The 27,542-nt window shown below is 43.9% G+C and overlaps 1 protein-coding gene across 2 annotated transcripts in view; it reads left to right on the top strand.

The window, feature by feature from the left end:
• Positions 1-243: 243 nt before the first annotated feature.
• The window catches only part of LOC118633063 (ubiquitin-conjugating enzyme E2 E1), a 64,306-nt gene continuing 37,007 nt past the window's right edge, over positions 244-27,542 (top strand). Inside the window, exons 1-3 of one of the 2 annotated variants that reach the window (XM_036266523.1) lie at positions 244-369; positions 1,511-1,695; positions 5,474-5,524. In XM_036266523.1, coding sequence (XP_036122416.1) covers positions 1,544-1,695; positions 5,474-5,524 — 203 coding nt within the window. In that variant the 5' untranslated portion in view covers positions 244-369; positions 1,511-1,543. The remainder of the gene's footprint in view (positions 370-1,510; positions 1,696-5,473; positions 5,525-27,542) is intronic. The other variant, XM_036266525.1, reaches the window with a different exon arrangement.

Below are 27,542 nucleotides of genomic sequence, written 5' to 3' on the forward strand. Positions count from 1 at the left end.
TGAGAGAAAATTCACACCCTTCGTCCCCCTCGTCCGAGTCCCGAGAGGTGCTGGGTCTGGGTGAGAGTGGGGAGGGGGCAGGATTTCCCGGGGTCCCCGGTCCTCTCCGCACCCCCGGAGGTGTGCAGGGGGAGGGGAACGCGGGTGGGTGGGATCGGGCCGAGTGGGGGAGGGGATGAGGGCGAGGAGGAGGAGGAGGAGGAGTGTGTGTGCGAGCGTGTGTGGCTGGGGGAAGCCATTGCCTGTTTAATAGTTGCTGTTGCTGCACTTCCGCTTCTCTCCCAGCGAGAGAGACACGAGTGGCCAGGCCCAGCCGCAGCCGCAGCAGCAGCCGCCGCGGCGGCACGGAGGAGCCAGACACAAAGAGAGGTACGGGGATCCCCCCCGCCGTCCGCCGCCCCCCGGCCGCGTCGCCGGGCCTCGGGGACACCCCTCGCCGCCTCCCCCGACCCGCGCTGCCGGGGCCGCCGGGCACCGGGCTGGTGGGGGGGAGGGGGGAGGCGGACAGGGGCCGGGGCGCCCTAGGGGTCCGGGGCTCGCCCGCGGGGGATGGGCAGGGACCCCGGGCCGCGTGGGGTGTGGGGGGCCGCCAGCGTCGGGGGCGGGGGGAGCACCGAGTCTTGAACTGTCAGCGCTGCCCCGGGAGCCCCCCACTGGCCGCCCAGGGGGCCGGGAGCGGGGGAGGGGGAGTTGGGGGAGCCCCGTTCCCCCCCGGGCGGGGGCCCACGAGGATTAACCCCTCCGGGGCGGACAGGCTCATTGTTATTCCTTTGCGGAGGAGGCTGATCTCCCCGGCGCACCCCCACCCCCACCCCCACCAGGGTGGTAGTCGGGCGTGTGCTCGGGACCCCCGCCGCGGCCGCGCAGCCCGAGTGGGGCGGCCGAGGGCCAGGCCGGCGGGGAGGGGCGTCGGGGCGCGGCGCGGGGACCTCGAGTCTCGTCGCCCCTGTCGCCCCCCCTCCCCGCGGGCCTCTCCCTTCCCCCACTGGGGCACCCGCTCCCCGCCTCCGTCCCCCTGTTTCGGCTTCCTCTCACTCCTCACCGCCCCTCCTCTCTTCCCGACCTGGCCAAACTCTGCTCCCGGTCCCCGCAGGCTCGCCCTGGCCACCGGTCCCCCGCGACCCCCAGGAAGCCAACACAAACAGCCCGAGGCCAGCCGACCGCGGGACCTTCCCTGGCCCCGCTGGGGCCCGCGCCCCCGCCCTGCACCCCCTCCCGCTCGGCCTCCCCTTCCCGACCCCGAGGGGAGCCCCGCGGTGGGGGCGAGGGAGGCCGCACGCTTTGCTTCTGACTGTTTTCCCACCTTGTCCCCGGCTTGGGGCCAAAAATAAACAAACAAGCCGCGTCCAATTTGCAGAAGCCTTAATGGGCCCGAAGACTTTGAGGAGCGAGGGGAGGGCGGTGGGCGGCCGCGTGCACCCCTGACCCGAGCCCTCCTGACAGCACCCACGTTCTTATTTACACTGGCTGCAGGGTTGTGTTTTTCTGTTTTGTTTCCCTCCCCCTGCAGGGGCTGTCTGCGGGGTGGGGTGGGGGGTTCGCTATGTCGGATGACGATTCGAGGGCCAGCACCAGCTCTTCCTCATCTTCGTCCTCCAACCAGCACACCGAGAAAGAAACAAACACCCCCAAGAAGAAGGAGAGTAAAGTCAGCATGAGCAAAAACTCCAAACTCCTCTCAACCAGCGCCAAGAGGTACCGCACTTTTTATCCGCAGGCTTCCTATTTCCCGAACTTCCTCTTGCTGCATTTGGTCTACCTCCCAATGAGGGTAGACTTAAATGCTCCTCATGATTCATGTGTTCTTAAAAATGAAAAAAGGGCCTTTGAAGCCCTCTATCTTTTTTTTCCTATTCTTCTGGGTTTTTTTCTTTTAATCATTGTCCACCTGCAGCTGTTGTGGCTTGCCTCGTTTCTTGCTGAAGTTTGTAAGAATCCTCATTACTTCTGTTACTGACCTTTCAATCTGATTTCAAATTACTTGTCCTATTAATCACTAATCTGTGACCCTCCCCCGCAAGGCTGTCATCGCACTTAATTACTAATACCAGCCCAGACAACTCTATCAAAATGAATTCTATTACCATCTTACATCGGCCTCACCTGTTGCACATATGATCTTTTTTTGAATGGAGCTTTCCCCCACAAATTGCATAAGGAATAAATAACTCATATTAGCGGGGTAAAAAATTTACTAGGTGGAGACAGAAGTTTTCAGATGGAATTTAAAGAGATTTTCCTGGTTTGGAGAGTTTAGGTAAATGAATGAATGAATATATGATGTAAAATGGTAATTCTAAATCTAGAATTTGGGGAGATTCTCTTTTGTTCTAAGGAATTCAGTTTACCAAATTTCAGGGAGACTTAAATTTCTTTCATGCTATTTTCACTTGTGCTGTAAAATGGTGTTTGTGTGTGTGTGTGTGTGTTTTCTGAAGTTGAATTCAAATGGTGACTCTTTTCCTCATGTCTCTGGAAGAAGCTACTTTTTACCTCCATCATCCTTCAGTAATATCTTCTGATCCCTGTGACCCTTAAAAAATATATAGGAGATTCCTGGGAACCCCCATACATTTCATAAATCCTTACTGCTCTCAAGTGGACAGTCGTTAAACTTTAAAGGGGCAAACCAGAAAGATAGTGAGGAATCCAAATGGTGGGTCAGATAGGGATATCCTTCTTGAAAGAATGGAAAATAAAATAGAACACGAGGCTTTAGATCTCTCCACAGAGTAGTGAACCTGGAACTTGGAGTTTGAAAGTTTGTTCTGTCATCTTCCCTGACATGAAACTTGAAATGTTGGTCAAGTGTTTTGGTAACCTAACCATGGGCAGATGAAGGAGTGACTTTAGTTTATTTTAAATAGTGTAGAGGTTTAGAATTAAGTGGCAAGATGCCTTGGCAAAATTGTTCTCATTTTCAGAGGGTTGGTTTGATTGTATATCCTCTTCCCAGGAGTCCTATCCCACCCTTATTGATTAGCCCTGTGCTGGTTTTCCCAGAACCTGGCATCTACCCTGCCCATTTGAATGGGGCCTTCATAATCTGCTCTTCCCCCCACCTCCCTCCCAGGGTCTGAGCTCCTAGATCCACACTGGAGCAGCTTTTGGCCTGACCTAAGACAGGATATTTGCCTTAGGTCATTAGTATTTTCATATTCTGCTGGCTGTCTCTGCTGTACACGTATATATTTGGGTGTCAAGGTACAGGTTTTGGATATAAAGGAGGTTGCTTTGTGTCAGCAAATTACAGATTTGTCACTAGACACATTTCGTCCATTATTCTAAGGGAGTTAAAAACTTTTATGGAAATGCCTGGGAAAGAGATGGTAGGTGTAAAAAAAAGAGAAAGATGGGAAGCTACAAACAATATTTTTACCTATAATGTTAATGTCAGTTTTAGCTCTCTGGATATCCTGCTGAAAGACTAGCTGCTATTGTTAAAGCGGAGCTAAGGTTAAGAATAAAGGCAAAAAATGGAGAGGGACAGTGTATCCAGGAAAGTACACGGGGAAATTGATGTTAGTGGGACCCTATAGAAGTGACTCTGAAATAGATTGATTTGGAAAGCAGGTGTTGCCCATAGAATTGGAAGGAACATATATACCAGGAAATAGATTGAAAAAGAAGCCTGAATTGGCTGACAGAAGGTTACTTAACTGCATTTTGGGAAGTGGTTTCTAGGCCACCTGTAGAGGAAAGCCCCCATTGAGAGTGGTCTGGACAAGGGAAGATTTTTTTCCGATCTACATAGGTCTTGATATAGAGTCATCCTAATATGCATGCACGTAAGGAGTCAGGAAACCAAGGTTCCAAACTTTCAGTCTAGTGAGTGAAACAGCAGGGATCCAAATATCTCAGAACTGAACTACTTATTGGTAGCCACAGAATTTAGCAGGATACAAATAAGTAGATGTCAGTAAAGATTGTCAGCAGACCCCTTTCCAAGATTGACGGGGTTTGTAGGGGACAGGAAATGTTCTCCAACAGGAAGGTTTAAAGAAGTTTCCCAATCACCACCTTTAAGTTCTCTTTACTTCACCTGGAAAAAAGCCGTGCCTTCTAAAACCTATTCCCCCTCGCATCCAGCCTCCCTGTCTTCTATTGTGATTCAGATTGGGGGGGGGGGGGTGTACAGAGACACAGTCTGTGTGTGGTGGTAGTTTTTTGTTTTGTTTTTTCCTATGCTGCCTTGTAGAGAGTTTTAATTTAAACCATAGCCCTTTAGGGCTTTATAGGAGAGGAGCAGAAAAAGTTATAAAAATAGAAGGCACCATTTCGAAGGTGGAAGAGGCTTAGAGGCCTCAAACTTTGTGGTCTTAACTGATGCTCTAGGCGCCTAGGTAAGCAGAAGACAAAGGCCAGGCAGGGCTTGGCGTGAACGGCCTGGTGGCGTCGGCCTAGGAGTGGGGGATGGAGCTCTTTGTGAAGTCGTGGGTTGGTGCAGAGAGAGAAAGCTTGGGGGAGTCCCGGGTTCTGTGTTCAGTGTGGGATGGAAGAGGAAGGTGACAAACCCAAGGCAAGTTAGAGGATGTCCGGCAAAAAGGTCCGGAAAGGTGGCCCAAGAGCCCCAGCGACCGTGCGGGCGGCAGGCCGGGGCCGGGTGCACCTGTGCGGGCCGCGGGCGGCTCCCGGAGCCCGGCCTCCGTGGAGGGGCGGCCGGGGTGTTCGCGCCTGGACCCCGTGGCCGCGTCGGGGCTGGAGGTTCCGGGGTGCGGTGGAAGCGAGCTGGGGAGTCGCCGGCGTCCCGGCGCTGCTCTCCCCACCCCTGCCTGCAACTTCGCGGGCGCGCGGGGTGGGGGCGGGGAGCTCGGGCGCCCGGGGGCGGCCAGCGGAGGGTGCTCTTGGAGGCCTGCGTCCCTGGCACCCCGCGATGGCGGGCAGGCCACTTAGGGCCCCAGAGGCCTCGAGGGGAGCAGCCATGTTGGTATCGTCACTGAGGACACAGGGCGGCCCTGGAGCGGTGGAGGTGTCAGGGTGGGCGTGAGGACGTCCCGGGGCCCGGAGGGACCCGGGGACCCCCAGGGGCGGGCGCGGCGGGGCGCGTCCAGTGCACCCGCGCGCTGTCCCCCATCGCTCCGTCCAGGGACAGGAGGTGCCCTGGAAGGAAGAGTGCGTTCTGACACAGACTAGACCAGTTCAGAAAACCAGTGCGCGGGGAGCTTTTACCTCATGTCCTAAATGGAAAACACCAAGAAATGGAACTAGTTGCCTTAGTGTGCGAGGGCGGATTCGAACGCAGACACAGATGGGAAGAAGAGAGCAGGCCTGCCAGCTCGCTGCCTGCCAGAAAGAAGTGTTTCCCCAAATGACGGACTTGAGGCTTTTGGTGTGTAGTTTCCTCCTCCCTTAGCAGAATCCAGTTATCAGGGCCGGAGGTCAGGTTTATCTGCCAGACCAATACATTACACGTGGGAGGCTACCAACGCCTAAATGTTTCTTGTGTTTTTCTCTCTCACTTCCCTGACTCCAGGATTCAGAAGGAACTGGCAGATATCACTTTAGACCCTCCACCCAACTGCAGGTGAGCTTCCTTTCCAGTTTGTTTCTTTTAAAAAGTCTTCTAACCTTTGTCTTGTGTTTATTAACCTTTTTCTTTATTATTATTATTTGCTTTTATTCTTTGATGAATGCTGGTTTTGGTGCTAACATTAAGTAACAGCTGAGATTTATTAACCTGGGTATAATGTTTTGATGAGCCTTTGACAATCGCAGTGTTATGTTCAAGGGAAGTAGTAGATTTATTTGGAGTGGACACTTTTACACATGCAAAACAAAACTGTGAAGTGAATTTAAAGATGTATGTTTGCCTAATCCTGGATCTTTCGTGTGATGCTCAAGTACATTTTGGCTTAGAAAATTGCTTTGCTGTCAATCTGTTCTTCACGCGCTCTGCTAAGAGAGCATAGAGTTAAACCAAACGCTGGCTCCTCACAATTTTTCTATTATATATAAATTTTGTGTTGGGCTTTTGGTAGACCGATTAGAAAATAATTTGTGGCTTTGATAAAGGTTTTAAGTTATTTTATGGATTTAAACTCGTCCATTAAGATGTGTTTTCTCGAAATTGCTTTACTAGGACTGTATACAATACATACATGTGTGTTTCGATTTCAAAACAGTTTGATAGTTTTCAAAGGGTTATTGATCACTTTATTTAGAATACCCATTTTGGGTTTCTTTGCTGTTGAATCACGGTGGAAAAACTTGATGACTTGACTAAGTCAACAGTAAAGTGAGGCGAGACTTGTTATAATAGAGCCATTTATTTAAAGGAGCTTAATTGTTCAGATCTATTACTCCGATTGTTTAAAATTAAGTATAACATTTAACTTCTTTCTCAGTTCTCATGATTGACAGTGGAATGGGATATGAGGTTTCAGATGTGTGCCAAGCTTATAGGTAGGGGTAGAAGATGATGTTTTTTGGTAAAATTTTGTCCTGTTTTGTAAGGAAAACCATTTCGAGTTTGAAATCCTCTTAAACTACAGTTTGCAACTGAACCAATCAGTCATTCTTGAGGATTTCTTTCCTGGCTATTAAGAGTGTTTTCAGACTGCTGAGAAAGTAGATAAATGCATAAGGCCTAGGGCTGTGATATCTTCATTTTTAAACTTACTGGAGTCGTTGAGACGGAAGCCTGTAGCTTCCCTTGGTTGGTTGTGTTGAATCCATGTGCATTCCCCATGCTTAGGTCTGTGCTCTGTAGTTATTGCTCCTGTTTGGTATCGTGTCTTCCGTGTGTCTCTGGTGAGTTTAGGCAGCTGTAGCTGAACACATTATCAAGTTTTTAAAGCATGGTTTCAGAACTAATAACATTTATCAAAATGAATTATGGCTTTCTTGCAGATAAGTGCAATCATATTTAAAAACTGTAAATAACAGGTTTTCATGGGATTAATTACTTCTAAAAAATAGGATAAGTACATTTTAATTTCACACCATTTTTAACTGAGTTTACATGTGAGAGATCTGTGCTGCTGAACATGTAGAATTTTTTATCCTTGGAAAACCCTCCTAATTACCTTTTTCAAGGTAAAACCTGTAAACATTACCAGTGGTCAAGTGAATCACCAAACGATGGTTATTGGGTGGTTGGTGGTGGGGAGACAAATTTTAACATTTTTAAAAAATCCCTTTGATTTCAAAGAAAATATTAGACATCTTTATTTTGCAGGAGAATGTGTATTATGTTGATTTTTAAAAATAAAGACTACCGTATTTTCTGAAGATGTTTTCCAGTAAGGCTGTTTAATATGAATCACAATTTCTACTTTTGGTTGCCTTGCTAGTGTTGACAGACTTAATGTTATCCAGTAGTCCTAATATTCAGCTTACTTAAATGAGTTTGGTTTTATGTTTTTTGTTGGTACCTTATGGGCTTAAATTATTTAATATTTTTATGTACATTATTGTTAGAGATGGAAATGGATAATTTAGTGTGGGGACACTTTTTGAAGTTAGCTTCCAGTGAAAATGTGTGAATTAAATAATACATTGAACGAATGCATGTTCATTTTTTTATATAATTTTTTAATAAGCTACTCAGCATGAGAGCTTGATAGCTTGGTTTTTATGAAATTGTAAATTCGCCAATTGTAAATTATATTTTGAATTCGATAAATAATTGGCTTCCAACTAATGTATCTTATGTGTTAACCCTTTGTAGGACCACATTTTTTTAATCAGTGTTCAATGTGTAGTTTTAAATTTAAACACATTTCTTTATTAAAACACAGCAGTTGCTACATAGTAACCTCAAAGAGTTGAATCAGTGTGGGAATTGCTTGTCTTGAAGGTGCAGTGCTTGTGTTCACTAATTTTAGCACTTGGCAAAAATATTTGGCTTTGAAGTTACTGAACTTCAAAACTTTTGTGTGAAATGCAATTGCTAAATATGTTATAATGCATGAGCACATAAAGTTAAATCCTCAGTGTTGTATATCATGTTAGGTAGATTTTAAGTGAACATTTTAAAATTGATTTATATTACCATATAAATCAAATTCTTTGGTATCTCTGAACTATTTGGTTATATGTATGTACACAGCTAAGTTTCCCAACTCATGTACTCTGCATCCCCTCCCCCCCCCCCCCCTGCATTTTGGCTCTATTCGTTTAGGAAAAAAAATGTTTTTCTTAAGTACTACAGTATAATGATTTCCTAAAGCACTCCATATACTGCATGATAAAATTATGCCTTTTAGGTAGCTGGTGAACTCTGGGCCGTTAGAGTCAGTTTTGCAGCTGTTATTTATAGCTTAGGGCTCAAGCTTTGCTAAATTGACTAGTTATAGCTATCTAATCTGTAGACATAAACGTTTGTAGACAATATGTCTGCACATAATAAATGATGTATTTTACCCAGGTCCTTTAAACCTCAGATTTTACTTAATGGATGCATTTTTATTATGAGCGAACTATTCATATAGTGACTTGAAACCCAAAAATTCATATTTGGGGGGTGCTGCTATTTTAGGATAAAATGCCTTTCAGAAGTCATGAAACATTTCAAGCATGGTAGAGAATAATAAAAATAAATTTTCCTTATGTATGACCTTATTACATTTTGACCATTATTTTTCTGTTTCCTAAATATGTAAACCTAAGCCAATGATTTATTTTTCTGGGAAAATTACTATATAATTAGAGTCAGTTGGTTTTACATTTTTATAGCTAAATAATACTATTTTGATGATGATTTAAAGGCTAAAGAGAAAAATTTTTAAATGTAATGCATTTGTCTAGGAAGTTAAATTATCAAAACCTTCTTTTCCTCATTTACTAAAAGGGCCAAATACCTGGCTTGCCTGCCTCATAGGGTTGTAAAGTTCAGATGAGATTAGAGTTTTCTGTATGTGTTATATTGGTGATATTATTAGAATTGCCCATTTAGCTCCTTTTAATAGCTCATCTTTTTATTTTAATTAACACTGCCTTTTATTGCTTATATTTGAAATACAATTTAAAGCCATTACACAATAATACAAGAATGCACAGTTTTGAAAAGTTGAAACACAGAAGTTGTGGAGTAAAAAAGTGAGATTCCCCCATAACCTCATCTGATCCTGCCCCTTGCACAGAGATGCTCCTGGTTAGCACTTGGTGTATATCTTTCTGGATAGTTTCTGTGAATTGACACTGTATGTTTCTGGTTTTGCAAATCCTCCTGGAATTAGTGCTAATAGTACAGGGTGGGGCAAACATAGGTTTACAGTTGTTTGCATGGAAAAATAATACAGTAGTTAATAGATGATAATACAAAAATAAACTCTGTTTCACGTACTCACAACTGTAAGCCTACTTTTGCTTCACACCGTGTTGAGATGTGAATTTAGAAGTCCTGGGCTGCTAATCTTGGACTGAAGAGAGATCTTTTCCTTACAACAGTAAAGGCATAGTATACGCCTTGTCTGAGTTTAGCATGTTTTAAATGGTGGTTTGCTATAAAAAATGGGTTCTACCGAAGTCATCCTTTACAAAATTCTGTGTCATCTCACTTGCTGAAAAATGTTCTTTTATATATCTTTATTCATTTGATGCTACTAGATGCATTGAGGATATCGATATGACTTCACCATCCGCATGATTAGTCTTGTTTTAATTTTTATTTGGAGAGCTACCACTGTAGCGTGCTTGCCTTTTGTGCATAAACACAGCGTTGAAAAATAGTGAGAACCAAAAGACTAGACGCAGTGGTTCACAACCTGTGGGTCGTGACCCATTTGGGGGTCCAACGACCCTTTCACAGGGGTCGCCTAAGACATAACAGAAGCAAAATTACATTTATAAAGTAGCAACGAAAATAATTTTATGGTTGGGGGTCACCACGACATGAGGAACTGTATTAAAGGGTCGCAGCATTAGGAAGGTTGAGAACCACTGGACTAGAGGGTCAGCACAATCAAAACAGCACCCAGGCCAGGGTCAAGTGGCTGGAAATTAGATCATCGCCTGGGCCCTGAGTGGGTAGGAAGGAAGGAAACCTATCCAGATGTGAATTACTCACTAAATGAGCAGGCGCGCTCGTGGCCGTTGTGTTTACCAAAAAGACCATGTTTCTGCATTGTAAAGCTATACTGCTCTTGTTCCTCAAAAAGCTAAACTGAATTACCATATGACCCAGCAGTTTTATTCCTAGGTATATACCCAAGGGGTTGAAAACAGGGACTTGCCAGGATGGTGTGGCTCAGTGGATTGAGCGCGTCCCATGCACGGAGAGGTCCCGGTTTCATTCCTGGTCAGGGCACATGCTCGAGTTGTGGCCTTGATCCCCAGTAGGGGGCGTGCAGGAGGCAGCCAATCGATGTTTCTCTCTCACAGCCATGTTTCTGTCTCTCTCCCATCCTTTTTCTCTAAAAAAAAAAAATCAATAAAAACATATTAAAAGAAAAAGAAAACAGGGTCTCAGACAGATACTTGTCAGTGTTCACAGCAGTATTATTCATAGTAGCCAAAAAGAAGAAACAATTCAAATATCCATCAACAGATGAGTAGAGTGGATAAACAAAATGTGGAATATACATACAATGGAATATTATTCAGCCATATAAAGTAATGAAGTTCTGATACATGCTACAAACATGGATGAATCTTGAAAATTCTCTATTAACTAAGCCAGGCACAAAGGACAGATATTGTATGATTCTACTTACATGAAATATCTAGCATAGTCAGATTATAGAAACAGAAAGATTAGAGATTTGTTTCTGGAGCATGGGGAGGGGAGAATGGGAAGTTACTTCTTAATGGCTATCAAGTTTCTGTTTGGGGTGATGAAATTTTGGAAACAAATAGTGGTGATGGTTGTACAACACTGTGAATGTAATTAATGGCACTGAATTTTACACTTCAAAATGGTTAAAATGGCAAACTTTATGTTATATATTTTACCACAATAAAAAAGGGGTTTAGAAAAAGATACTGCTGCCCTGGCCGGTTTGGCTCAGCGGTTAGAGCATCAGCCTGTGGTCCGGAGAGACCCGGGTTCGGTTCCCGCTAAGGGCACGTACCTCGGTTGCAGTTTGTCCCCGGCCCTGGTTGGCCGTGCGGGTGGCAGCCACTCGATGTGTCCCTTTCACGTCGATGTTTCTCTCTCTCTCTCTCTCCCTCCCACTCTATCTGTGCAAAAAATGGAAAAAAATGTCCTCGGGTGAGGATAAAAAAAAAAAAATACTGCTGTTAAAACGTTATCAGTATTCTGAGGGAAAATGCTTCTAGGTCAGGAGGCAACACTTCAGCTTTTAGGGGTTCTTATAAAGGACACTAGCGTTACATTCCTGTCGCAAACCATGAGTGAAACGTCACTGCTTGCAAGGAGTTCATAATCTAGGGAGTTGGGAAGAAATGCACACACTGCTTTTGAATAGTCCTTGGAAACTTGGAGTCATCCTTGGAAGATAATTTGGAAAGGCGCAGAGTGAGATGACTTTGATCTGGGTGGGCGGATGGCCGGAACGCCCGATCTGGGAAGCTTCGTGGAGGAAGTGAGGAGCGCGGTGAGGAAGGCTGAGGGACAGCTGCAGTGGAGGCGAGTGTGAGCAGGGACACAGCAGAGAGAAGGCAGAGAGCACTCTTGGGCAATAGTGAACACTCCTGTGGCTGGACAGAGCAAAAAAGAGTGGGAGAATAAACAGTAAGAGATCAAACTTGTGTTCCTTGGTGCCAGGCCGCGGCTTTGAATTTCATGTTGCAGATACTGGAGAATCATTGAAACCCTTTGGAGCTGGGAGCGTAATGCAGTTAGAGCTGAGTATCTGGATAGAGAGTAAGCAGGGGTTGATAGAGTTTGGTGGAACCAGGGGACTTGGAGATGGCTGCAGTAGTCCAGGTGGGAGGCCAAGAGGGCCGTGCGGACAGGTGACAGCCATCAGTGTGGAGAGGAGAGAGACGAAGAAAGCAATAGACTCTAGGGAACGTGACCGCTTATTTAGATGTGGAGCACTTGAAAGGAGTCGGAGGTTCTGTGTGTTGGGGAGGATGGTAGTGCTATTAACACAAGGAATGAGGCAGGAGGATGAACTGGCTTAATGGAGACAGATTAGGTCATCTTCCCCAGGTTAAGTTGTTTGCTTTGTTGACCCTATACAGGTACAGTGTTTAGCATATTGCCATTTAGTAGGCTCTCGGTAAATATTTGCAATTTGATTATATATTTGTTTATTAGTAATCAGTTATTGAACTCTCAAGCCTACTTATAAATTTGATTAGACAATTTAAGTAGCTTATAAACTCCTAAAAGGCTCAGGGACTGTGATTTCTGTCTTTGATTCTGATCCTACATGTTTTTTCCCCCACCTTTTCAGTTGGAAAAATTCAAAGCCACAGAAGAGTTGAAGGAATAAAATAGGGAACACCCATCCTTCACCCCTATTCATCCGTTTTGAGGATTTCACCACGTTTACTTTGTCTCTCTCTCATCTCTGTGTGTTTTCTTGGCAGAACCATTTGAAAGCGAGCTGCATCCTGATGCTTCCATGCTTTTAGGCTTACGTGGGCTTACGTGCATTGAGTCTGAGGGGCCGGCGGGGTGCTGAGGCTGCAGCTGGCTTTGGGCTTCCCCATCGCATCTGGAAGTTTTGGATGATAGTTGAGAACGTGTTGCTGGGGAAGAGGAGGATTGAGAATTTTGCTCTGAGGGGAGTCTACAAATGAAGGATGGGAAAATAAAGAGGACCTGAGAAAAAAAGAAGCGAAGTAGGAGAGGGCTGCTAGGTTGCTTAAAAAAATTGAGGGAATTTTTCTTAGGTTTTACAGCGTCGAGTTAAGAATATGCTAGGTAGGCTGAGAAGCAGCCACAAGTAGAGAGGACAAGAGTGAGACAGGGGGAGATGTTAATGTTTTTTAAACACAATTGTAGAGACGCTGATAGAATATGGAACAGGTGGTAAGAGGAGAGTGTACATTTAGGAAGGCTGGTAGCTTGGAACTTGACGATAGTGTGACAGTCCGGAGGGTTGGAAGCATTTGGGGCCTGAGGAGCTCTCCAGCTGCTCGTATAGAACTGAAAAGCAGCAGCCCCAGTGCCCGGTTTTATTTGGTGTGTTCTTTTCCAGTAGACTTGACGTTCCTCTAGAGCAGGGGTTATGTCTTTGCATCCCTACAGCGTGTCCAAGAAAGAACAGATAAACAATACATATTTGTTCAACTAAAACACCGACATAAACACCTCATTCAGGTCTGATGGTTTAATGGAACATCTTTATTACCCTCTTCAGAAAATAACGGAAAGAGCTGGGGAAATCGCGGTTGCATTTTGCTGTCCATTGCTGGCAGTGTTTCTGGGTTGGCACCCAGGCAGTCCTGGTGATTTTCACCTTCCCGGAATCACAGAGCAGCTCTGGCTGGAGTGTGATGCGAAAGGTGTGATCGTGCTGCAGGCTAGACTGAGAGGATGCATAAAGAAAATAGCAGTACGTTTGATTCGCATGTTTTGACTTTATAAGATTACTGTTGGCCAACAAGTGAGTGTGGGTTTAGGGGTGCTAAGTAAATTGGCCTTCCTAGAGATGGTTCCTAAAATCCTTAAGCTATTCCAGATAGTTAGATGTGTTAGAGATGCTGGCACCGCCTGAGACATCTGACACATTCCTCATCATCAGTGGAGTGAAACAGGGTTTCATAATAAGCCCATTCTTATTCAGCCTCTTGTATGCAGCCATGCTCTGAAGTGAAACAAAAGACCTAGTAACTGGTGTCAGAATATGCTTCTAATCCTCTGGGAAACTTCCTACACGCTAGGCGAGGAAGCCCAAAGCTTGCCTGAGAGCGAACTCCAGGAACTGCGGTGTGCTCAGCTCTTCCCGTGAAACAGGTGCGAGGGATGCGGTGGCCTCGTGGAGTCCGGGCCACACTCCACAGATGACGAGCCTGCAGAAGGCCCAGGCGATGTCTGCCCCGGTCAGCAAAGTCCTGCAAAGCCCCTGTTTTCATTTATGCAGAACATGATTGAAAGTTGACACTGGGTTGTTCTACCGGGGGCAGCGTACTGTCCATTCAGACTTTAATTAACCAAGTAGTCAAAACCTGAATTCTGTCTGCTTTTTGAAGGACCCGAATGAAATAAAGTGAAATGCAGGACAAAGTAAAGGTATTGTCCAGGCTCATATGTGTTCAGCTGCCCAGTGCCGCAGGGGTCTTATCAGGCATGTCTGTGGTGACTTGTGTCAGCACTAAAAATTTTTTTTTGAAAAATTGGCAGCTAGAACCTTTTTTTTTAGTACTATTTTTTTTTTAAATATGCTTAGACACTTTCAATATAGAAATAGTCTTACCAAACCACTTAAAAGTTTTGTTGTTCGACAGGATTTCCCACCAGGTCCAGCAGGATATCAGTCTAGCCCTGTGATCCCCCCCACCCCCATTCATGCGAACTGACGCTCAGTGGGGCAGGCACACTGTCGGCTCACAGTCACCCTGCCACCTGGGTCTGGACATCCAGTTGGTTTCTAGCCTGGGCTGGACACTTCTAGGATCCTCTCCTCTTATTGCTTGAATTTGTTTTTGGTTTTTTCAATCCTCACCTGAGGATATTTTTTCCATTTATCTTTAGATAGAGTGAAAGGGAGGGAGAGGGGTGGCGGGGGGGGGGGGGGAGAAAGAAACATCGATGTGAGAGAGAGACATTGATTGGTTGCCTGCCGCATAACCCTGACCAGGGCCAGGGATGAACTGAAACCGAGGTACGTGCCCTTGGCCGGGATTGAACCCGCGACTCTTTGGTCCACGGGTCGACACTCTAACCAGTGAGCAAAACCGGCCAGGGCTTACTGCTTGAATTTGTAACACTGCCACACTGGCATCACCTTAACGCTCAGACGGGAGCGTGCAGCCCACCCCAGGAGCCCCGAGCTCTGCGCGTCTGCACAGGACCCGTGGTCAGCTAGGACAGTTTGGGGACGGAGACCACACGTTTGCTCATGGCCCCCCAGCCAGATGAGGCTGCCTTCTGGCTGGGCCTGCAGCCACCCTCCACAGCACCGCCTTGCCGGGCCCGCAGAACTACCCCCTCATCAAGTAGAAATGGATGGAGAGGTCTCACACTCATGAAGGTACTAGAATGAGTGGGGACCTGTGTTTCCTTTTAACACAGCTTAAGTTATTCATCAGATTCAATGTTTTGACCCTTTCAAGATTGGCAATCATGTTAATACTTCACATTGAATGCACCTGGAACTCCTAACGCATCATAGAGGCATCATCTGTCTAGTCTACCAATCATTTTATTAATTTTTTTCAGATTATCCAAGGTACTTTTGGTCGTGCTTAATTTGATAATTCAGGTTGTCCCTTCTTCTGAGATTGAGTTTATTAAGACACAAGCTTGTAAATTACAGGTAGTAAGTTGGGAGCAATACAGCACCTTTGCATTATTGCTGAATGTGGTTAATAGTTTTATATAAGAAAATGTCCTACAATGCAAATGTTTATCTTCGTACTTCTCATCAGAGCAGTATGTGTACATAGCAGCTTGTATATAAAAATTCAGACACCGGGTCCCCATTTGAACTGAGTGTAGGGGCTTTGGCTATGTGATCTAGCTGGTATCTTTCTATTCAGCTCACAGAAGTTACAGTCAAGGCACTACATTTTTAGTTTCAAAAATATGGTATATTTTATTGACACTAACTTTAAAAGTGGGTTCTTTGGGTTGTGATTTATCTTTTTGACATTTTCAGACACCTCGCAGTTATCTACCAGTATGCCTTCACAGTAAATAAATATCTGGAGAAGTTATTTATGGTATCCCCTAGTCAAATAACTTTGATAAATTTCTAAGTTAAAATGATAGCATAAAGAAGTCATTTTTGTATAACATGAAGTTTCAGATTCGAATCCTGGTGCTGCAGGTCACTGGGCGAGATAGAGGCAGCCGGTAGATTGTGTCACTTGGGCATGTCAGTGACTCAGACTGTAAAGGGACAGCAGAGCTCTGGAAGCATTGACGGGTGCATGAGGACATTTTCAGGATTGGGGAGACGTTCTTCTAGTTCACAGAGTACTAATTGGAATAAAAAGTTTTAGGTACTGCCCAAGAGAATCGAATGATAACATGTATAACCGCAAGCATGTTGTCTGCACAGGAACTTGGCTTCCCTGATAACGTAAATCTTTCCTACCACCACTCATAACCCTTCCTCTGTGGGAATACGTCTCAGTTTTTTAAAGTAATTATTGGAATTTGCTTTACAAAACTTTATTTCTTAGCAGACTTTGCTAGAACACGTTCATCCTAAAGACAAGGAAATAAATGGTTGAATTGGTGTACATGAAAGATTCTAAAAGAAAACATTTATTTTATAACAAGCACCCAGGAGGATTTTTATAAACATGATGGATAACTCTTCTCTAACCTAAGTAAATATTTCAAAACAGATGTATGTTAACTGATTATAGTAATGCGTGCGCAGAGACTGGCAGTAAAGACAGCCGTGTCTGTATTGCTTAATAGGATGGGATACTGCTTTGGCCTTTGGCCTTCTTTTTTTTTTTTTTTAATCCTCACCTGAGGATATTTTTTCATTTATCTTCAGATAGTGTGTATGTGTGGAGGGGACATTGATGTGAGAGAGACACATCGACTGGTTGCCTCCTACATGACCTTGACCAGGGCAGGATCCAAACTGCAACTGAGGTATGTGCCCTTGATCGGAATCAACCCGAGACTCTCTGGTCCGAAGGCCGATGCTCTAACCGCTGCCAAAGCGGCCAGACCTGGTCCTTCCTTGAGTAACTCTATGAAAGTCCTCGGTGCATAGCTTTATTCTTCAGCTAGACTGGTAGCTCCGCCCCAAAATGTTTCTTCTTTATAGCTTAGTGTCCCAGGATGTTTTCACATCCAAAGTGTGGTGATATGGACCAGTCCTAAAATAAAGCATATGTTGAGGATACAATGCTTGTTAGAACTGAAATTTGAAACTGATTTCCATTCTGTCTTGCCACACTACTGGATTCTATGTAGATGTAGAAATTTCCACTACATTTTGCTGTAACTTTTTACATTTATATATATTGGAAGTTCTGTGTTGTAGTACCTGCAAGTCAAAACACATGATTGAGGAAAAAAAGGAAAACGCTTTTAAGATCTTGAAGCCCAGATTAATTTTTATGATGGAAACGTGTAGCTAGGAAGGACTGGTCCTTCTCTGTCTCAGTGACCTATTTATTATGAGGTATGTATTGATGGGTGAATCTTTATCAATTGTCTCCATCTGTCGCCAAACGACTGGTGCTTTGTTTCTCTTGTTCTTTTTCCAGAGCCACTCTTGAAATCAGTCCAACTTATTTAAACTTCCCCACCTGGGGGGGGGGGGGTGGCGGTTGGGAGGAGGGTGTCAATGTGGGGGAATAGAGAAACATCTATAACAAAAATAAATAAATAGAAAACAAACAAACACATAAATGAACCTCCCCACCTGGACTGAGCCCCTCCAGAGCAGTCATCTTCCGGTTCTGAAGCCCCTAATGTAGTGCAGGGTTTGCGGGGATAACGTTCAGTCACTGTCATTGGACCTGGAGGTGCATGAAAAGAAGTACTCTCTTGTTGCCATAATGGGCGAATAAGTCAAATCTCAGGATGCCCAGTGACGTTACTGCAGGCTTAATTTGCGTTTTCCTTTCTGGTTGAAATCTGCCCCTTTACTCGCATTCCTGTCTTTCTCCCACGCTGGTGCACTTCCTTCCCTTCCTGTTTCTTCAGGGGGGAAAGTGGTTAGCTAGCTGGGTGATGCGCTTTTCTCAGAAGTTTCTTCTAGACATGCTCACTAGAGCCAGAAAACAGTTTGTGACACTTGGCATTTCTGGAACAGATATGATTGCCTGTGCCCAGACTCTATATATGAATTATTATGGGCTTAAACTTTGAAGGTATGATTCATTCCTCAACAGGTATTTACCAAGTCCAGTAGATAAATAATTATGTTCCTTGAATGAGTTTTTAAAATATGCAACACACTGAACACACATTTACATCATGAGAATTGTCTGTAGTAATAACAGATTTTTGTTCCAGTTAAATCTTATTACTAGTTTTGCAAGTGCATTGAGGCCTGGCAGGGTTATCAGTGACTCAGCTGGGGTGTGCAGGGTAGTCTCCTACCTGCCCCACCTGTGTTCTCTGGCTGTTCCGCTGTGACCTCGGCTGAGCAACTCAAACATCCTAATCACTGACAACACTGCCAGTACTTTGGTCTGTGCCTGTCCTGGTTTATTCCATTGTGTGGCCCTTTGACTTAAGGTATAGCTGTAACCAGCTGCTGCTCCTCATATTCACTCACTCATTCTAACACTACTGGGCGTTTCTTGTTGTGCCAGGTCCTGAAGATTGTGAAAAAGCAATGATGTCCCGGCTCTCAGAGAGCATACATTCATGTGCAGGGAGGGACAATAAGAAAAGTACAAAAGTAATTTCAGATAACAGTACAAAGAAGTTAAAATGGGGAAATGGGGTAGTGAGCAACTGATTGGCAGGTTGTGGCATTGATAAGTGTCATTCTGAGAGATGGCCATGGATGATGACAAGGGCCCTGGAGAAGGGCATTTCAGGTGACCCGACACTGTGTGAGGATGAGAGTGGTAGGAGAGGAGGGAGGCCGAGGCCGTAGTTTACTAACTTCAGTAGGAAGCCACTGGAGAGTTTTAAGCAGAAGAGTGGTCTACCATCACGGTTGGCCTGTACTTGAAGAAACGCGCACATGAAATTTCCAATTTATAGACATAGAGATTATGGAAAAACTCATAGAGATTATGGAAATACTCTTTGTAAACATTTTTTTGGCCTTACAAACATATTCAGTGACTTTTTTTTTTTTTTTTTTAATTCTCACCCAAGGATATTTTTCTACTTATCTCCAGATAGAGTGGGAAGGAGGGGGAGAGAGGGACACATTGACTGGTTGCCTCCTGCAGGACCCCAACTAGGGCCGGGTACTAAAACGCATCCAAGGTACGTGCCCTTGACCAGAATTGAACTCGCGACTCTTTGGTCCACGGGCTGACACTCTAACCGCTGAGCCAAACCGGCCAGGGCTGATATTTCTTTATGTAGCATTTCTGTTACATATCTGGATACAATGTATCATCATACCTATTCTGTCTAAATACTCATGTCTATTATATCTAGAAAAATTATAGATGTGCTGCCCAGAATTTGTGTCTGAACCTGTGAGGGGAAGTGGACAGCCCTCAAGTTTGTGTGGACATGGTGGGTGGGTTAAGGGTTAAAGTGTGAATGCTGTGTAATGCATATGGAGCATTCAGAGCCAACAAAAAACCGTAGCTGTCTTTGTAGTCCGCTTGCTTCCAGACTGGCCACCTGCAGTGAAGGTGGCCTGTGTCTGCCAGGGTGCTTCTAACTCCTCGGAGCAGGACCAGCAAGTGAGGGCGCAGGGAACAATCAGGGACCCTCTGCTCTGGGAGGCAGCTTGCCAGTCTCCTCCCGGTCCCCACTGGGATTCCCATGACAGTTAAAAGATTGATCGGTACAGTGTAAAGTCCCCGGTCTGTGTGATATGAATATGGAGAGAGAATGCATTCCAGTTTCCTTGATTGGGTGGATGCTTTTGGTGGAGTAATAATTTTGCCATAACTTTGAATTTTGATAGCTGAAATGTTTGGACTAAAGGGGACATGAAGGCTAAGGACAGGTGAGAAGGCTAATAGACATTTGAGTAGTGATACCATTATCCCTAGGTGTGTATCGGAAACGTCAGTTAGTAAAACTCTTTTGATTGTTTCTTATGCTCTAGAAATGACATAAAATGAGATGTAATTGCAGCATATATTAAACCATTTAGGAGCTTTGGGGTTGCCTTGATAAAAATTGCATTTCTTACAGAAGGGAATTTTTCTTAGTGGAGGGCCAGTTTCTCACGATGTTTTCCCCTTCTGAGCTGATGATAAACAGTTTAGAAAGGGCTCTTGTCCATTATAGAAAAATTATACATTATTCAGAATTCTTGAGGAGATAAAATTTCGGTGCAAACATAACATGGTGATTTGCTCAGAGGGAAACAACACCAACAATACAAAAACAATGTATAAAAATCTTCAAGTAATTTATAATTGACTTTGAAATTATTTTAGTAACTATATGATAAAATAATATGGGTCCAATATTCTGCATATTCACTTTATACTAAATAATGAAGCAACAGTAGAAAGCCTGATTTATGATATTCTGGGTAACTTTAGCTTCTTTCAATCACTTGCCTAATCTGGTTCTTAAATGGTGAAACTGTCCCATGGCACCTTGTACACACGTCTCTTTACAACATTTATCATGTTCAGTGATGGTCGTTTGTCACTCTAACAGACAAAGTTCTTTAAACTCTGATTGTTTTATTTTTATTCTTGTGCCCAACACCAGGAGATGCCTAAAACATTCGAATTATTACTGAAACAAGTTAGGATATTTGATTAAAAGTACTTGTGTAGGGCAGGATATGGAGGAGAGTGTCTGAGGGGGAAAAGGAGAAACATCTGTAACAAAAATAAATCAATTAATTTTTTAAAATAATGGGGAAAAAAAGTAGTTGTGTAAATGTTACCGTGCATTTCTTTACATTTTAATATAAGTCACCAAGAAATTGTTGTCAAGTTAAAGTGATTAAACCACAAAGAGCCCGGCTGGTGTGGCTCAGTGGTTGAGAGGCGACTCGTGCACCAAGAGATTGCTGGTTCAATTCCCGGTCAGGGCATATGCCCGGGTGGGTTGTGGGCTCGATCCCCAGTGGGGGGCATGCAGGAGGCGGCCTGTCAATGTTGATGCTTCTTTCTCTCATTGGTGTTTCTATCTCTTTCTAAAAATAAAAAAGGTGTGTGTGTGTGTGTGTGTGTGTGTGTGTGTATACACACATATATATTTAAACTACAAATAAAGTCAGCTTTGGCCTTTGGTAAAAAAATAAAAAAAACAAAGCAATTTATTTTATGTAAATTTATCCTTAAGGTTTTCTTTTCTTCATTCTTTCTTTTTTTAATTCTCACTGATTTTTAGAGAGAGAGGAAGGGAGAAAGAAACATTGATAGGTAGCCTCCTGTACACACCCTGATAGAGGATTAAATCCGAAACCTAGGTATGTGCCCTGACTGGGAATCGAACCTGCAACCTTTTGTTGTATAGGATATTGCTCAGGTTTTCAATATAGGTTTAATCTTAAGAAAATATACAGTATATACCCAGTCTAAAAATTTAGATAAGTTCTACAATATGAGAAAATGGAATCAAAATGGGATCAGTATTTGGATATTTCCCAATGCTAGTTGAAGCGTTTGCTGGTAAAGGCATCGGAGTTGCTGCATGATACATAGATGTAAGTTACTTTTGCAATAAAATATTAGAGTAATAGCCACCATCAGGAAAATAAAAAAGACATGAAAAGTTTTATTTGACTAAAATTACCAGCTGAGCATTTATGTGTCTGTGTGCATAGCACTGCATTAGATTGCGTGGAGATACAAAGTGTGATAGATAGACGCTCTCACCATCAGATGAACACAGAACAGCTAGTGAACAAGCCACTGTATATAAGATCCATTATGACTTAAGAGATAAATTTGTCTATAATTTTAAATCAGAATTCCCTTTCATCTAAACCTTATGTCATAGATAGCAGTGAGTGCCAGTCGCGTCCCTGCCCCAGCGCAGCTGAGGAACAGAGACAAGCCCACTGTCACAGGGCGCTTACTCTCAGTGATGGGGTGGAGGGGTGGAAAGATTAGCACATATGCCCGGGATGGGGGATAAAAGCCCTCCAAGGACTGTGAGGAGCTGCGAATATGTAAAGGGTGGTAGTAGCCTGAGGGGCAGTCTCTCTCTCTTTTCTCGAAGTTAAATAAGGGAAAGAAGTGCTGAAATAGGAATGCTCACAGATGTAGGGAGTAGAAGGGAAAGGTAGAGGCCTTTGCAAGATCTGATCTAATGAGAGAGGGTGAGGGAAAAGGAACTGAGAAGGGAAAGGGGTGTAGAAGAGATTACACATTTCTTGACCTTAGAAATGGGATCTAGTTTTTCCCCGTAGGCTTAATTTGCTGCTAAGGACAAACAAGAAACAGAAAGCAAAGGAGAAACCTGTCCTCCAGAGCATTCGAGACCATTAGCATGAATGGATGGGCTCTGCTGGATCTGGGCTCCCAGAAAGGGGAGCCCCCAGAGTTTGCGGTTATTTTAGAATTGCTGTGGAGTGGCCCTGGCATTGTAAGAATATGGACATGCTACATGCACGTTTCTCTTCTTCCTCCTCTCCAGCTAGCTATACACCTGGAATTTTGGCTCAAGAATAATTTCAAAGATACTTTGCCAAGAAAATGTATTTGGAAAAAATCATTTTTTAAAATGACTCCCTGGCCCTTTAGAATCCTCAGTCACGCACCATGTAATAATACTCTGGTTAACTATGGACCACATATATAATGGCGGCCCCATATGATTATAATGGAGCTGAATCATTCCTATTGCCCAGTGACATTGTAGCCATCATGTCAGGGCGCAATACACTGCTCATGTGTTTGGGGTGATGCTGGTATAAACAAACCTACTGCCCTGCCAGTCATATAAAAGTACAGCACATGCAACTATATACAGTTATACACTGGATAATAAACGACTCTACTACCGGTTTATGTATTTACTATACTTTTTATTATTTTAGAATGTACTCCTTCTACTCATAAAACAAGTTTGCTGTAAAACAGTATGCCATGTTTACCGTGTCTTTTGACTGATTGCATCATTTTCTCTTGTGCTTGACTTAATCTCGTGTTTGTACTAGTAACGTGCTGTGCAGTCTTGTAGCCTAGGAGCAGCGGCTACAGCATATAGCCCGGGTGTGTAACCACCTAGGTGTGCGTAAGGGCACTCTGTGATGTTAGCACAATGACGAAATTACCTAACGATGCGTTGATTTCTCAGAAAGTACCTCCGTGGTTAAGCAGCACACGACTGTTTCTTAAATGCAGGTGCTTGGTCTCTTTGTCATGCTTAGTTCCAATTCAGTGAGCCTTTGAGGATCGTGTTCAAATTTATCCTAGACCTTTACATGAAATCTTCTAATGTCCCCTTGACAGGACTGTCAGTGGGTATAGAGTCTCAGTCATTACATATTATAAATGGATTCAGGGTTCACAAATGGCAGTAGTCTTCTTGTCAAGTCCTTTACACACAAAATAAAAATCACAAATAATGAATTGTAAGGTTTATACCAGTCTGGAGTATTTTTTTTTTTGGACAGGCTGAAATCAGCTGTTGGATCTAAAAACATGCGCAAGTCTTTAGAGTTAGAAAACCAGAGTGGAGGGAAGAGCACTGTGACATGCTGGAGTGGAGGCAGGTTTGGGCTGGGTGGAAGCCCTCCTGGGGGAGCAGTGATCATGGGCACTGCTGCTTCTCTTTCTCGTACCTGCTTCTTCTCCGTCCACCTGGGTGTGGAGCCTGTCCCTGCCTGAGAGTGCCCTTGCGGTTGCTCTCACCCTGTCATGCAGCAGGGAGTGTGTGGTGCCAGACACGGTGGGAGCGTCAGCTCTCCCGGGGAGGAGGCGGTAGTGGAACAGTGGAAGCTGTAGTAGCTAAGTTCTGTTAGGCAGTCTATGGGTCAGGCTTTGTTCTAAGGGCCTTAAATGTAGAAACACATTTAAAAATAAAACCATCCCTATTGGTGGGTCCTGGTACAGTTGGCCCTTGTTTATTGCGCTTAATCAGTTCCAGACTGTACCGTAATAAATGAATTTCCACGAAATAGGATTCTTTTTTTTTTTTTTTAATCCTCACCCGAAGACATTTTTTGTTCAGATAGAGTGGGAGGGAGAGAGAGGAAGAGAGAGAGAGAAACATCGATGTGAAAGGGACACATCGAGTGGCTGCCACCCACACGACCAACCAGGGCTGGGGACAAACTGCAACCGAAGTACATGCCCTTAGCGGGAACCGAACCCGGGTCTCTCTGGTCCGCAGGCCAGTGCTCTAACCGCTGAGCCAAACCGGCCAGGGCCAAAGGAGGATTCTTTAATACTACATTTAAAATATAGTATACTGTATTTCAAATACTATACTATTTTCGGAAAAAACCGCAGTAGAGTGAAGCTGTGAAAGTCGAAGCGTGAAGTGGCGAGGGACGGCTGTACCCTCATTTCACAGATGACGAAGTCAAGGCCTAGGTTCCTAATAGTTAGTTAGCGGAGGAGCCCAGTTAGTCTGGCTCCAGGGCCTGCGCTCTCAGCCACCTCACTGGGGGGCATTAGAGAGTTCAGTCTGATACCGCTTTTGTTAGTAGTTAAGGCTCTTTATGTTGCAGTAACAAAACTCCAACTCATTGAAATAAAAAAGATGAGAGCAACATAAGGACATGCGAGTACGCGACTGGTAGCTCAAGAACTGAAATGTTCTGGGTATTGGACAACAGAAGCCCAGGGTTCTTCCCATCGCTCATCTGCTTCTCTCTGCGAGGGGCTTAATTTTCTCCTACGGTGCAGACGGGTGCTGGCTGCCACAGCCTGCCCGGAGGAGCAGGACCAGACGCCCAGGGGGAAACGAGCTTTTTTTTTTTTTTTTGCTAAAATTTAGGATGAGGGGCCAGTTAGTCAATGACCGCTAAACCAGCTAGTTTGGCAGTCGAAGTGATAGGGTCCAAGTGACACTAATGTTGACAGTTAATTTCACAAAGTGGAAGCTGGTTCCTAGAGGAAAAGCCTTATAATGAAAGCAACTGGCCCTTTGAGTTTCTTCAGTCCTTTGAGCTCTGGGAGAGTAGGGACCATGTCAGCCACCTCGCTCAGTGCTCGAAAAATAGTAACTGCTCAGATGTTTACTGGGTGAAATGAAGGAATAATGAATACTTTTCCTAAAAAGGGGACACTTACAAAAATAGCTATGGAGCCCTGGCCAGTTTGGCTCAGCGGTAGAGCGTTGGCCCATGGACCAGAGAGTCTCGGGTTCGATTCCAGTCAAGGGCACGTACCTTGGTTGCGGTTTGTCGCTGGCCCTGGCCGGGGTTGTGTGGGAGGCAACCAGTCGATGTGTCCCTCTCATGTGGATGTTTCTCTCTCTCCCTCTCTCTCTACCTGAATATAAATAGGAAAATATTCTCTGGTGAGGATTTGAAAAAATAAAATAAAATAATAAAATGAAATAAAAATAGTTATGAAGGAAAAAATAAAATATTAAAATTTGTTTAAACTATACAGCATTTTTTCGTTTAACTTCAGATGGAGTTGGGAAGGAGGGGGAGAGAGGGAAATGGAAAGGGAAGAAAGAAGGAAACAGAAACACTGGCGGGAGAGGGACACGTCCGTTGGCTGCCTCCTGCACGAAGCCCGCAGGACCCGGTTAGGTCGGGGATGGACCGCAGCCGAGGTACATGCCCCTGGCGGGAACCGAACCCGCGACTCTGGTCCACGGGCCGACGCTCTCACCACTGAGCAACCGGCCAGGGCTCACCTTGTTTTTATTGTTTCTTTTCCTCAGTGTCTGTAGGTTTGTACCACAGCACTCCCTTTTACTCTCTGTAACTCTACCTCTCTCAGCAAAGTATAAAAAGGAGATTTGTATTTTTTATTTTTGTAATACAATTCTTGTGCTGCTTGCTTTTAACCTAAGAAATGAGCAGTGTGAGATACGTGGAATGCCTCCCGCGAAAGTGAACTATTTACAGTCACACATACAAAGTAAGAATTTAACAGACCGTCCACTGGAGGAGATTCGCTTCCTAGACACTCTGGAGCCACCTACATTACCGAGTTTGATTTTTTACCATTTGAATAAATAGTTTCCCCCACTTTATCTTTGCTAGAATAAAAGTTTGGTTTTAAGTCTCACAGATGTAAATTCAGATCTTAACTCTGCTTCTTCCGTGCTGTAACCTTGGGAAAATTAACTCTTGCAACTTGATTTAACCCCTGTCAGATTCTCCTTCAGAGGACACATAGTTGTCACCATTTAGGGCGTTTTTTCTACAACATGTCATTGTGTTGCTTTCTCACGTATTGTCCTTATAACCTGTGCCGCCTGTCTCATCCCCCTGTAAGTTCTTCATGCACCAGTAACCTCCCTTCCTCTGAGTTACTTCAGTTGTCCCTCGTTTATCGTGGTTAATCCGTTCCAGACTCTAGTGGTTGCACCTGGCTACAGTTTTATTTTACAAATGTTTTAACTTAAAATACTTATATAATGGGAGAATTCACTTCGGGGAAAATTTCTTTAAATATGATACTGTCTGGACATTCACTAAATATAATGCCCAGAGCTTTTTGGTTGTGAGTCAGTATGTCTTTGCCTAATATGTAATCAGAAAAGCAGACCAGGGACACTATTTGTGTCTTTTCTTTGTAATGTCTGAAGACAACATGTATCCAAAACTCAGGTTGGGGGTGACTCTCGAGAGGTGTACTTAAAGTTGGCTCTGAGTTTCCTAAAGCCTGTGACTTCTGCCTAGTCTCTTAGAAGCTTTAAAAAGGAGAGACACAATCCCTTCCCTTAAGTGATGGGATTTCTTTTTAAAATTAAATTAATTTATGTTTAATTTTTAAAAAGACTTGGTATTCCTTACAAGTCTCACAAATCAGTGTAAGCAATCACTGCTCCAATCGATATTTAAAACTTAGAAAAAGATACTGGACTAGTTGTACAATGTTTTAACATTTTCAGGTTTTGCATATTGAGTTAATCACTCACTTGAAAGTACTCACTTAAAGCAATCTAGCATTAAGTATTTTATGTCTAGTGCAGTGGGTCTCTGGTTGCTGTCTCAGTTATACGAAGTATTTTAAAGAAATTCGGACTCCAGGGCACCCCACTGAATCATCATCTCCAGGGGGAGGCTCAGGCATCTGCATTAAAACAAAATGCAGAAGCCAGGGGTAGAATCACGAAGTCATGCAGACTTTGCTTATAGCATACCTCTGGTCTTGATGTGTGTTTTTATGACACCATCATAAATTATTAAACAAAACAAAATAAAAAGATAGTCATTCATTGTTAGAAACTTTTTAGTTTTTCTGACTTACACAAGTTAAAGATTAGTATAGCTTTATCAATTACTAAATTATTGTTGGAAGAACTCTGATGAATTGAGACTGAATTCAATTGAATGTGTTCTGTGCATAACCTACAGAAATAATTTTCAAAATAAAAGGTTAATTTCAGCATGTAATAGCTTTATATTTAAAGGCTAGGAAAAGGGGGGAAGGGTCCAGCACCCGTTTCCTCTGAGTTTGAAGCTATTTCTAACGACCTTTCCAGCTGCTGCTTTTATAATCTGGTTGTAGCACAGACAAGATACAGATTTCAGAAAAAGGTTTTGAGTATTTACTACTGATGTTTAGATGACGTTTTATCTAACATGGACCTTTGGGAACAAAGGTTGTTTAGGATATTGGTGAAATGCATTGAAACAGCAAGAACTAAGCATGTTCAAGTCTTGTGAATGTCTTTAAAGCATCGTTTTTGTAACTAAAGTTAATAGGAGTATCTAAATCCAACTAGTCAAATTAGCCATCCGTTCACGGGGTGTAGGAATCTCTTCATTTAGAGTGCCACATAAAATATACTTTCT

The sequence above is a fragment of the Molossus molossus genome, unplaced genomic scaffold, assembly GCF_014108415.1.
Source record: "Molossus molossus isolate mMolMol1 unplaced genomic scaffold, mMolMol1.p scaffold_m16_p_18, whole genome shotgun sequence".
In the NCBI taxonomy this organism is placed as follows: Eukaryota; Metazoa; Chordata; class Mammalia; order Chiroptera; family Molossidae; genus Molossus; species Molossus molossus.